General features: G+C 45.6%; 1 protein-coding gene across 1 annotated transcript in view; it reads right to left on the bottom strand.

The window, feature by feature from the left end:
- Positions 1 to 13,388, bottom strand: part of NIBAN1 (niban apoptosis regulator 1) — a 102,139-nt gene that overhangs the window by 35,876 nt on the left and 52,875 nt on the right. The window contains exon 5 of the mRNA XM_082225443.1: positions 10,487 to 10,654. Coding sequence (XP_082081569.1) covers positions 10,487 to 10,654 — 168 coding nt within the window. The remainder of the gene's footprint in view (positions 1 to 10,486; positions 10,655 to 13,388) is intronic.

Raw genomic sequence — 13,388 nt, 5'->3', positions numbered from 1 at the left:
AACTCCATGCTAGCAAGGTAAGCGATGCATACAATCCATGTTTTGCCTGAATGCTGACAAAAGCATGCGGTGAGAATGGAAAGACAGATGTTACACTTCCTAGAGCAGTCTTCCTCAATCAGCCACTTCACTGCCAGGCATGAAGAACTCAAACTCCCAGCTTGGTTTCTGCCAAAGACTTTAAAGCTTAAATCAGAGCGCTAGACAAGCGAGGCACGATTGCAAGTTATGGCAGGTGCGCAAGAGGAATAGATACCTAGCTAGGTGCAAGCTAAGTGGTTGATCAAGCAAACAATATGCTCCCTGCAGTGGGGGGGGGGGGGCACAGCATTTAGCACAGCAAACAGCCAAAGTTTATGAGAATGGGCAAGCAAATAGGCACTCCTCTGGGTGGGGTGAGTTTACGAGGCCTGTTCATACCTTGTATCCAATGTCCTAAGTCACTGTGGCAGACCTTGATGTCAGCTCAACATCCAATTTACTCTAAGTCTACTCATCACTGACAGGAGGAAGCACTGAGGGAAGTTTTGTGGCAGTAAAAAAAGAAAAAAAGGTAAAGGAGCCCTGGACGGTTAAGTCCAGTCAAAGCTGACTATGGGGTTGCAGCGCATATTTTCTCTAATATAATGCATTTTACTAAGTTATTTTCAATGATACAGTGGTGCCCCGCAAGACGAATGCCTCGCAAGACAAAAAACTCGCTAGACGAAAGGGTTTTTCGGTTTTGTGTTGCTTCGCTAGACGAATTTCCCTATGGGCTTGCTTCGCAAGACGAAAACGTCTTGCGCTTTTTTTAAAGCCGCTTGAAGAGGCGCAGTTGCAATGGACCGTGCTTCGCAAGACGAAAAACATCGCAAGACGAAAATACTCGCGGAACGAATTATTTTTGTTTTGTGAGGCACCACTGTACATACATTTTCATGCACACTTTACCTTAACACACACATTTTTTGCACATATTACTTTGCTGGAGAGCTACACTCCAAAATTGTGCAAATTTCAAGCCTATGGCTTTGTTTTGGTTTGTATATTATTTCCGAAGGGGTAAAATGGTAAAGTGGCTTTTAAATGTGAACTGAGCCAAATTTTCCTCGTAGCCCTACTCCTAGGGTAGCTTACTATTTTATTAGTCTGTGCTTGCCCGAAGTCCTTGTGCACTTTGACCGAAAAATGGGTCACTGTGCAACATGAATGCAAGGGATGATGAATGTAACTTATGACTATATCATGCGTGGTGCTTAGAAATCATTGCTTATTTTCTTTTGATGCAGTTTCTAATTCCATCTTATTTATTTACTTGCTTGCTTATCTTGAATCCTTTTCCTTTAACCAAAGTCTGGAGTTGACTGAGTACTTGCTAGCTCACAGAACTGGTTTCCACCCACATGCTGGCTGCTCATGTTTAAAGCTAGCGAGTTAACAGAAGGAAACTGGCCCAGATCTGCCTATCTTCTTAGAATTATCACATGGCTGAATTCCCACATGTTCAGAATATGATAAAATAAATTGGGTAGCAACAGTTACCGATAACTGCAAGCAAGACTGGAGCGCGTGCCTTTCTCATCCTGGTGCCTAAAGGGTTTGCTGCTCTTAAGGCAAAGAGAAGCAGAGATGGCAAAGCGAGCAGGTTTTTCAGCAGAGAATCCTAGATTTAATGAGTCACTAAACACATCCACATTCCGAATGTGTTCCAGGCTATCAGATGGAGCTACATGCAAGCATTCAGCCTGCCATCTCCGTCTTAAATGAGAAGCAGACCACTCCTAAATGAGAAACGTCTAACAGTGGGGATAAAGGGCTAGATTCAACTACCCCAGTGCAGCAGGGGAAGCTGGCAAAATAACTCCTGTTAGCGTAACAGGGCTTTCCCCTCTCTTCTCCCCCTGTACCTCCCACAAATCTGTTGTGGAGAACCCCCAGAACATTTGGCGGGGGTAGAAGAGAGATCATCCTGTCAGGCAAGCAGAAATGGTTGTCTTGATGGAACCATTTTCTCAGCAGTATGTTGAATTCCACGCAGCACTGTGATTCAGTAAGTCTTCTGTCTACCAGAAGGACGGGGTATAAATATTATTATTATTATTATTATTATTATTATTATTATTACTACTACTACTACTACTATTACTACTACTACAGTGGTACCTCAGGTTACATACGCTTCAGGTTACAGACTCCGCTAACCCAGAAATAGTGCTTCAGGTTAAGAACTTTGCTTCAGGATGCAAACAGAAATTGTGCTCCAGTGGTGCGGCGGCAGCGGGAGGCCCCATTAGCTAAAGTGGTGCTTCAGGTTAGGAACAGTTTCAGGTTAAGAACGGACCTCTGGAACGAATTAAGTACTTAACCCGAGGTACCACTGTACTACTACTACTACTACTACTACTACTACTACTACTACCACCTCTAATAGTCCACTTTGATCCAGTGGTTGCTGCCATAGGTAAAAGGTAAATGTAAAGGACCCCTGGACAGTTAAGTGCAGTCAAAAGTGACGATGAGGTTGTGGCGCTCATCTCGCTTCGGGCTGAGGGAGCTGGTGTTTGTCCACAGACAGCTTTCCGGGTCATGTGGCCAGCATGCCTAAAACGCTTCTGGTGCAAGGGGACACCGCAACGAGTGCCAGAGCGCACGGGGACACCGTGTACCTTCCCGCCACAGCGGTAGCTATTTATCTACTTGCACTGGCATGCATTCAAAGTGCTAGGTTGGCAGGAGCTGGGACAGAGCAATGGGAGCTCAGCCCGTCACGGGGATTTGAACTGCCAACCTTCTGATCGGCAAGCCCAAGAGGCTCAGTGGTTATGGCAAGGAAGGCACATGGCTGGTGTGAGTGCTTTGTCTAAATAGAAAGGATTAGAACCGTGTCTTATATTGTATAGTATTTTGCACTGGTTTTCAAGCTTACCGCTGCAAGGTTACAATTTCATTTTTTTCAAAAATGTTTAAAACCCTGAGAGCTGTTTTATTTTTTAGGCGATAGTAGTTGTGGATACAATCACATTGTAGGAATCGTTGGGTAGAAGTGGGAAACTGTCCCCACTTTTGGGGGGGTTGGAAATGAGGCGAATCCTTTATGAACTGGATTTTCAATTTCATGCAATCACAGCTTTATGATTCAGCATTTGAATGTAGTCTGCAAACCCAGATGAATAAGTAAGAGCTGATATTTGCAGAGCAGGAATTAAAAAAACAAAAAACCTCAAGGCTTCACACTCTGTGCCATCCATTGTAATGAGAGCTGAATTGCCTGGTACACAAAGAAACAGGACTGTGAGGCTTCCTTAGCCAGATCATGCGGTACAAGAGCTGCTAACCACCAACAGAAACTAGATGAGGTCACTTCCAAACAGGATGCAGGCCTGCAATCATGTGCTGTTTTTATAGCAACAGAAAACTTGCAAGCTTCATGTACAAAGCTTGCATACCTATAGGATTCAGCTGTCCTCATCTTGGAGGATTTGCTGAATCCTAATGATCTGCAAAAAGCGTTGCTTAGTTGTAAAACTACAGCTTCCAAAAGCATGGAGAGCATGGGGTAGGGGCTGAATATTAAGGCACCTATTAATTTATTCTTTCTACCTTGCTCTATCACAAAGACTCAAGGACAGCAACAACCTGGGCCGCCACAGAAATTTGGCCTAAAGCAAAATGTGGAGCGAGTGTTCCGTTTCCTCTTCCAGCAAAATATTTGAGGAATCCCAGAGTAGTTGAAAATGTGGTCTGATAGGACGAGTGAAATATCTTAAAGGGAAAATATATCCCTGGTAACAACTTTTCTAAAAGAGAACAGAGTGGTTTTAAAAACATGTATATACTGTATATATGCAGAAATCTATTAGAGATATCTTCAAAACTCTATGCAAGCGCTAACTGTGTCGTACGAAAACAAAGAATGAAAAAAGCAAATGAACACTGTGTAGGTATGCAGGACACAGCCAGGACTGCTTCAGCCCTGAGCGATCTGAATTCTGCAGGGAAGCAGGAAGTCAGGGCTAAAGGAACACATATTTGCCAAACATATAAAATAAATAGTGAGTGGCTTTTTTGCAGATCTAAGAGGAGAGTTGAGACAAGCAGCAGTGTGGTGACAAGTGGATTAACATCTAGGGCTGATAGAAGAATTATCAGCATGTGCAATATGAGCAGCCAACATAAAGGAGATTGATAAAGGCCATGACAGTTCTAAACTTCCAGAGTTGGCTCTTCAGTTCTGTGAGCCTAATTGGAGACATCTATAAACTTAAATACTTGTTTTCAAATGCCACTCCACAGTCATGAAGGTTAGAACCTTTATCAAATGTGGAAACTATGGGTTGTTTCCAACGTTAATTCGACTCAAGAGTAAACACTTGGAAATTAATGACTAATTTAGGTTCATTAATTTTAATGGGTCTATTCTTACTTGGTTTGGACCCTGAGTGAGAACCCAGAGGCTGAGAGGGAGGGTATCAGAAGGAAAATGAACTGATACAGATTTATATATATTACTAACTTTGTATTAATGTAACATTTTATATGTAACTGTGTATTTTTGCAAAAATTCAGTCGTTGATGTTAACTTCTTGTATCTTTATTTTGTATCTTTATGATTTCTGTGTAAATTGTTCAATTTGGTTGAAAACTTCCTGGTGTTTTGTTTATTGTTTAGGGCTACTTTTGTCACATTTGTAGTTATGTCATTTAAAAATATATATATTGTAAGCCGCCTAGAGCACAGTTTTAACCTTGGAAAGGCGGCATACAAATAAAACCGGGGTGGTGGTGGTGGGGGGGTTAAGTGGTATAGAACTTAAAAAATCAATTAAATGGTAGGAGCCTAAATTCTATGCAGAATGTCAGATTCCATAAAGATGGATGCAGTCAGACAATTACAGCCACACTTACCGGGCTGCACACTACAATAGCACTTGCACAAACCGCTGTCTGCACACAAATCGGGTCCTCCCTTAAAGAGGGCACGTGTTGCGGTGAGACCTGGCAACCTAACCCTGTGTTGTGGGTGGGTACGTTTGGATAGCCATAACTCCTGATTGGTAGGTCCCTCAAAGTTGGGTACAATCTGGCCAATGGGACTCAGTCCAAACGGTTCGAGGGACCTATTTATGCCCATGCACGTGACCCAGAGCTTCCTCTTTCGGTGCGTGCATTCGGAACACCCGCCCACCTCTCCCAACTTTTAGGGCTTTGCGCTTGACCTTGTGATGCCGTCGTGTGTCATCTGTCGTTGGGACAGGGACAAGGCAGGAATTTTCCCCACTTGGCTGATTGGCTGTTGCCATTTGGGTTTCGCCTGCCGTGTAGCAAATCGTCACAACTTGTAAGGTTGCGGATAGGCTCTGGTTCAGGTGATAGGGATGGGAGAACGCTGTCGCCATCCCTATGTGAAGGGTATTCCGTTAAAGGAATCCAGGGACTCGATGGTTTGGTCAACCCCTGAGAGGGGGTTGCGCCCGTGCCTGAGTCCAGGGGGACATTTGCGTGGCGGAGTTAGCCTGTTCCTGGCTTTCCACTTACAGTGGTGCCCCGCAAGACGAAATTAATTCGTTCCGCAATTTTTGCTGTCTAGCGAATTTTTCTTCTTGCGAAGCACGGTTTAAACGGTTTAACAAAGTCGCAAGACGTTTTCGTCTTGCGAAGCAAGCCCATAGGGGAATTCGTCTTGCGAGGCAAATCGCGAATGAAAAAACCTTTCGTCTAGCGAGTTTTTTGTCTTGCGAGGCATTCGTCTTGCGGGGCACCACTGTATATAGGTGTTCACCCTTGGCTGACCTATGCTGGAATCGTGGGTCAGCGCTACCTGCAAGGCAGGGAGCTAGTCGAACCAGAGCCTATGCAACCAGTCACTTTCTGTAATCAATAATGTTGTGGCCTAAATTCTGCCAAAAAACCAAACCAAAATTTGAGCCTTGTTTGAATTTATTTAAGAGGGAGGTCTAAACACGCAATGGGAAAGTGCACTTCCACTGAGTCCAGGCAAGGTCTGCTCACACTATTCCATCACTTCCCCCCTAGGGTTCCAGGATATGATATTTTTTTTACAGATTGTGGCGGTGTGCACAAGCCCTTTCCAACAGTATGCCCAACACACCAAGGAGAGGCAGGCTTTAGGAGGGGTTCATCCTCCCCTCCCCCCGTGTACACACAGCACACCATATTTTTCGCTCTATAGGGTGCACCGGACCATAGGGCACACCTAGTTTTTTTTGGGGGGGGAATAAAGGGGGGGAATTATTTCCCCCCCAGCCCCAAAGACCAAAGAAGCCAAGAGAGCCAGCAGTATCCACCCCGCTGGCTGTCTTGGCTTCCTTTTTAGCCGCGGGGCTGGGGCGGGGAAGCCGAGCTTCCCCCAACCCCAGCCCCCAGAACGGGTCCGGGAGCGGCGGCAAGGTTGCGCCGCTCAGGTTGCGGGCTCAGAAGGCTTGCGGATAGCTGCCCAAAGCCCGGGGTGCGCAGCGCTGTGCTCCCCGGGATCCGGGCTGCTGCCTGATATCCGCAAGCCTTGGAAGCCTGTCGGGAACTCCCGCCGGGCTCCGAAGGCTTGCGGGTAGCTTCCTGAAGCCTGGAGAGCGCACCGACCCCTCTCGCTCTCCAGCCTTCAGCGAAAGCTTGCATTCGCTCCATAGGACACACACACATTTCCCCTTCATTTTTGGAGGGGAAAAAGTGCGTCCTATAGAGCGAAAAATACGGTATATTGGGGGCTGGGGGCTGTGTGAATAGGGAATTTATTACTGCAAAATATGATTCACTCACCAAGAGAAATCTATAGTCCTTCCATTTCTACTTTACACTTCCTACAGGCTTAATAAATTCTGCCTTGCCTTTAATACTGCAAACAAGGTCACAATCACAAATCTAACATGCTTGGAATTAACAAACAGACGCCAAATAACAAGGTCAGGAACAGAGTGCATAATGGCAGTAGCCTTGTTTCTCTTTAACAGTGTAGTTCTGACTAGATTTGCTGATGTTGTGGGTTTTCGCTTTTAACTAACTACTGTTTAGGATTTCAATGTTGTTAGTTATTTCACTGGGGTAGCCACCCAGTGAAAGTGAAGGGCAAGGCAGATGCTGGTGAAATCAATAAGGGTGCTGCTTTCTTGTTGCCAAAATTTCTCTACCGGCCTTTCGTTTAACGTGTGTTGCAGTGTCTGTCATTCCTTCCCCTAAAATGAGCCGAATGAAGTCAGCCACACCGAAATCTCAGTTCGTGCAACGACTCCACCCCTCCCCTAAAGCAACTCTGCTCTCGTAAGTTTCTAGTCAAACATCCAGATATTTAATATGTGAAAGATCCTTCCACAGCGTGGTAATTTCATGTGACAGAAATAAATAAAAAATGAAGGCGCAAGCACGAAGTGAGCAGGAAATAAATCCAGAATGTTAAAGATAGAAAATACTTATTAGGTCATTTACTCCACACTTTGCTAGCACATCACTGAGAAATGGGCTGAAATTCAGCTAGGAGCGGGGACAGCCAAGGGAACCGCGAGTCAGCTAACATTTCTGCAGAAAGATATCGACCAAGCTAAACCCACTGTGCAGGTTCTGAGTCAGAGAAGACTTGCAGCGTGCCAGGAAAAGTTGATCCACTCTATTACTGGCCCAGTACAGAACAAAAGAGATTATATTTCACCCAGATCACTGCATGACCAAAGTTTCAAAAGATGAATAATGGGGATTACAAACCATGCAAAATAAATGCTTTCCCTTTAAGTATGCACCAGAGGAAATTGACTTCAGCTGGCTGTTTTACAGGGCGCATTCAGGGGAGGCTTATAGAGATTCAGGACTCTGTGCCATGCCAAAAATGTGTGTTCCTCCCAAAAGCAGAAGCTTCACCATATATAGATGCTTCACCACATATAGATCTTGCCTCAGTGCTGAGTACATTGTCTGCCCAAGTAAGGTAAAGGTAAAGGGACCCCTGACCATTAGGTCCAGTCGTGGATGACTCTGCGGTTGCGGCGCTCATCTCGCTTTATTGGCTGAGGGAGCCGGCGTACAGCTTCCAGGTCATGTGGCCAGCATGACTAAGCCGCTTCTGGTGAACCAGAGCAGCGCACAGAAATGCCGTTTACCTTCCCGCCAGAGCGGTACCTATTTATCTACTTGCACTTTGACGTGCTTTTGAACTGCTAGGTGGGCAGGAGCTGGGACCGAGCAACGGGAGCTCACCCCGTCGCGGGGATTTGAACCACCGACCTTCTGATCAGCAAGTCCTAGGCTCTGTGGTTTAACCCACAGCGCCACCCGCGTCTGCCCAAGTACAGATCTGTAATTTAAAAGAATTGGGGTCCCTTGCTCATGAAAGATCAGAAAGGTATAGGAAATGATTCCTTGTGGACCTTGTGGTTGCTAGGAAAATGTTGCACCAGCAGAGACCACTTCCAGTCTTAAAAATGGCTGGGCATCGCCCTTTACTCTAACACTCACCTATAATTAAGATGGCATTTTGAAAAACATTCAAAAATTGCATGGGGGAAACACACACCCCAGTTTTGCACCCAGAATTCAAATGCTGGAATTCTGAATGTGAAATTTGTACCTCCAAAGTGAAACTCAAGTGCTTTCGTCATATTTTGATTGGTTGTTTAGCCAGTTAAAAAAAAGGAAAGGAAAAGCATTAGCTGTGATGAGAAAGCTGCCAAATTCATTTAATCAGGAGCTAATCGCCCATTCAGGCAAACCAAGCCTGAGGTGCCTGCCTCAGTTATTCTCTACATTCAAGAGCTTGTGTTTTCCTGCATTCTCTTTCTTTCTGACCTCACTCTCTGCCATTCCTCCTCCTCCACCACGTATATATGTGTGTGCAACTCCAGGTAACATTTCATGCATCTTATGAAGTGGTCTGTAATCTACAAAAGCACTTGGCACAGTAATTTTGTTAGTATTTAAATGGCTTGTACCCTTTGGTGCTGTTAACACAGCATTTTGACTTCACCCTTGGAGGCGCACTCCATTGTCTCTCAAAGACAGACAAATGCCAACAATTTAAAAGTACCACAAGATTCTTGGTTGCTGTTGTCTCCTTGAAGAGACTAACATGGCTGACCCTCTGCTTGGAACAATGTTTAGTCCAGATTAAACTCAGTAAGCACAGAGCACTTCTTTTAAAGGAACTCTGTACGAAGTCATTCCTCACCATCTAAGTCATGGATAGGCAAACTAAGGCCCGGGGGCTGTATCCGGCCCGAACGCCTTCTAAATCCAGCCCGCGGACAGTCTGGGGATTAGCGTGTTTTCACATGAGTAGAATGTGTCCTTTTACAGTGGTACCTCGGGTTACAGGCACTTCAGATTACAGATGCTTCAGGTTACAGACACTGCTAACCCAGAAATAGCACCTCGGGTTAAGAACTTTGCTTCAGGATGAGAAAAGAAATTGTGCAGCGGCAGTGGGAGGCCCCATTAGCTAAAGTGGTGCTTCAGGTTAAGAACAGTTTCAAGTTAAGAATGGACCTCCAGAACGAATTAAGTTCTTAACCTGAGGTACCACTGTATTTAAAATGCATCTCTGGGTTATTTGTGGGGCATAGGAATTCATTCTTCTTCTTCTTCTTCTTTTCAAAATACAGTCCGGCCCCCCACAACTTCTAAGGACAGTGGACTGAAAAAAAATGCTGCCCCCCTGATCTAAGTGTTTTGGGTAAGGAGCCTGACAAAGTCCCACAGCCAAACCCAGACACAACCACAGTACTTTTCTGTCACCATGAAACTCAAGATGGCAGACGTAGGGTTTGTAGGCAGTCAGTCTGCCACTGAAGAACTGGCCAGACCTAGGCCTGCTCAGCTTCAAAGTGTAACAGCTGCCTTCTGACCACAGCCTCGGCAGTACCCCCATTTGCACGGCTACTCAAAAGCACAAAGTCAGAAAACAAATCATGGGATTGTAAATCCAACGTCCACCTTCCTTCCCCAAGCTTGACAAAATAGTCGGCTGAATTCTCCCCTACAACATGTAATAATATCACTTCCTTAATTTCATGATGTCATTGCACTTACCGTATTTTTGGCTCTATAAGACTCACTTTTTCCCTCCTAAAAAGTAAGGGGAAATGTGTGTGCGTCTTATGGAGCGAATGCAGGCTGCGCAGCTATCTCAGAAGCCAGAACAGCAAGAAGCATCGCTGCTTTCGCTGCGCAGCAATCCCCTCTTGTTGTTCTAGCTTCTGAGATTCAGAATAATTTTTTCTTCTTGTTTTCCTCCTCCAAAAACTAGGTGCGTCTTATGGTCTGGTGTGTCTTATAGAGCAAAAAATACAGTACTTCCTCTACCCACCCCACCCCATGGCTGTGGCTGGAAAGAGCAAAGAAAGGCCTAACATGGCATTTCCACATCACCCATAATTTGTAGTTCCCTCCGGCTCCATACAAGGGAGTGACATAGTAATTTTGCAAAAGAATATTGGCCCGCTAGCTGGTGACAATCAGATATGTAGACACAATAGCAAGGATGTTGAACGTAGCCTTTTGCACCTACCGTGGTTTAAGTGTCTGATGCAATCGTTCAATACGGTGCTGAATTTCTTCTGCGACTCCCGATCCGGAAAGCAGAAACAACTGTGTCGGAGGAAAGGTTGCCACAGATAGACCGGAAATTCCTTTGGAAGGCCAACAAAAGCCTGTGCATTTTCCTTTTCATTGGAACCTTTAAGAGAGAGAAAAATACATTTTAAAAAAACTAATACAGTGGTACCTTGGTTCTCAAACTTAATTCGTTCTGGAAGTCCGTTCCAAAACCAAGGTGCGCTTTCCCATAGAAAGTAATGCAAAATGGATTAATCTGATCCAGACTTTTAAAGGTAAAGGTACCCCTGATTGTTAGGTCCAGCCGTGGACAACTCTGGAGTTGAGGTGCTCATCTCGCTCTATAGGCTGAGGGAGCCGGCGTACAGCTTCCGGGTCATGTGGCCTGGGTGACTAAGCCGCTTCTGGTGAAACAGAGCAGCACACGGAAACGCTGTTTACCTTCCCGCTGGAGTGGTACCTATTTATTTACTTGCACTTGACGTGCTTTCAAACTGCTAGGTGGGCAGGAGCTGGGACCGGACAACGGGAGCTCACCCTGTCGTGGGGATTCGAACTGCCGACCTTCCGATCGGCAAGCCCTAAGCTCTGTGGTTTTAAAAACAACCCCTAAAACAGAAATTTAACATGAATTTCACTACCTAACGAGACCATTGATCGATAAAATGAAAGCAATAAACTATGTACTGCAGTCACACAATCCATCCATCAGAAAAAGAGAGACGCAAAAACAAAAACGCAAAATAAATAGCAAAAACACACAGACCTCAGCATAACACTCAAATCAGAAGCGTGGCACTCAAAACGGAGCACGTTCGGCTTCCGAAAAAAGTTCGCAAACTGGAACACTTACTTCCAGGTTTGCAGTGTTTGGGTTCCAAGCTGTTTGAGTACCAAGGCATTTGAGAACCAAGGCACCACTGTACATTGCATGACTTGCCTCCTTGTTATACAAACATTTATCTATACGTAAATGGTGTAAGCTGCCAGGGAGGGGAATGTTTAACTCAGCATGCATTACGAGCGCTCGGTGTTTACAGATGCTGCAGGAGGACGTTTTTAATAGTGTGCTGCACTCCTAGTAAGGTTCACCTCACATGTCAGTCTTAGAATCATAGAATCATAGAGTTGGAAGAGACCACAAGGGCCATCGAGTCCAACCCCCTGCCAAGCAGGAAACACCATCAGAGCACTCCGGACATATGGTTGTCAAGCCTCTGCTTAAAGACCTCCAAAGTAGGAGACTCCACCACACTCCTTGGCAGCAAATTCCACTGTCGAACAGCTCTTACTGTCAGGAAGTTCTTCCTAATGTTTAGGTGGAATCTTCTTTCTTGTAGTTTGGATCCATTGCTCCGTGTCCGCTTCTCTGGAGCAGCAGAAAACAACCTTTCTCCCTCCTCTATGTGACATCCTTTTATATATTTGAACATGGCTATCATATCACCCCTCAACCTCCTCTTCTCCAGGCTAAACATGCCCAGCTCCCTTAGCCGTTCCTCATAAGGCATCGTTTCCAGGCCTTTGACCATTTTGGTTGCCCTCCTCTGGACACGTTCCAGTTTGTCAGTGTCCTTCTTGAACTGTGGTGCCCAGAACTGGACACAGTACTCCAGGTGAGGTCTGACCAGAGCAGAATACAGTGGCACTATTACTTCCCTTGATCTAGATGCTATACTCCTATTGATGCAGCCCAGAATTGCATTGGCTTTTTTAGCTGCCGCGTCACACTGTTGGCTCATGTCAAGTTTGTGGTCAACCAAGACTCCTAGATCCTTTTCACATGTACTGCTCTCAAGCCAGGTGTCCCCCATCTTGTATTTGTGCCTCTCATTTTTTTTGCCCAAGTGCAATACTTTACATTTCTCCCTGTTAAAATTCATCTTGTTTGTTTTTGCCCAGTTCTCTAATCTGTCAAGATCATTTTGAAGTGTGATCCTGTCCTCTGGGGTGTTAGCCACCCCTCCCAGTTTGGTGTCATCTGCAAATTTGATCAGGATGCCCTTGAGTCCATCATCCAAGTCGTTGATAAAGATGTTGAATAAGACCAGGCCCAAGACAGAACCCTGTGGCACCCCACTAGTCACTCTTCTCCAGGATGAAGAGGAACCATTGATGAGCATCTCATAAGTCTTTAGGCAAGGCTTATGAGATTCCAAGCTCATCTCCCATCAGGAGACTCAGGGCCTATCTGCACCTCAGTTTGTCCTGAGATTTAAGTGTTTTCAAGTCATGGGTCTGAGCAGTGCCAGATTTACGTATAAACTAAACAAGCTATAGCTTAGGGCCCCACTCTCTTGGGGGCCCAAAAAAATTTAAAGGAAAAAAAACACCTGGATGTACATTTCCAAAATATAAGATAAAAAACAAATAATACAGCAACAGTGTTTTGTGTTGTGTAGGCTCCTGTGATGTAAGTAATGGGCCCCGCCTGCTAGCCAGCTCCCTAAAATATCACTGGTTTGCTCATTTCTGTATATAGGGTGCCTACATTCTGCATGGGGATGCAGGTGGCGCTGTGGGTAAAACCTCAGTGCCTAGGACTTGCTGATCGCATGGCCGGTGGTTCGAATCCCCGCGGCGGGGTGAGCTCCTGTCTTTCGGTCCCAGCTCCTGCCCACCTAGCAGTTCGAAAAGCACCCTTAAGTGCAAGTAGATAAATAGGTACCGCTTTATAGCAGGAAGGTAAACGGTGTTTCCGTGTGCTGCACTGGTGCAGGCTCGCCAGAGCAGCTTCGTCACGCTGGCCACGTGACCCGGAAGTGTCTCCGGACAGCGCTGGCCCCTGGCCCCTTAGGTGAGATGGGCGCACAACCCTAGAGTCGGACACGACTGGCCCGTACGGGCAGGGGTAC

The sequence above is a fragment of the Podarcis vaucheri genome, assembly GCF_965113315.1.
Source record: "Podarcis vaucheri genome assembly, chromosome: 6".
Taxonomy (NCBI): Eukaryota; Metazoa; Chordata; class Lepidosauria; order Squamata; family Lacertidae; genus Podarcis; species Podarcis vaucheri.
This window is presented reverse-complemented; position numbering and strand designations above follow the sequence as displayed.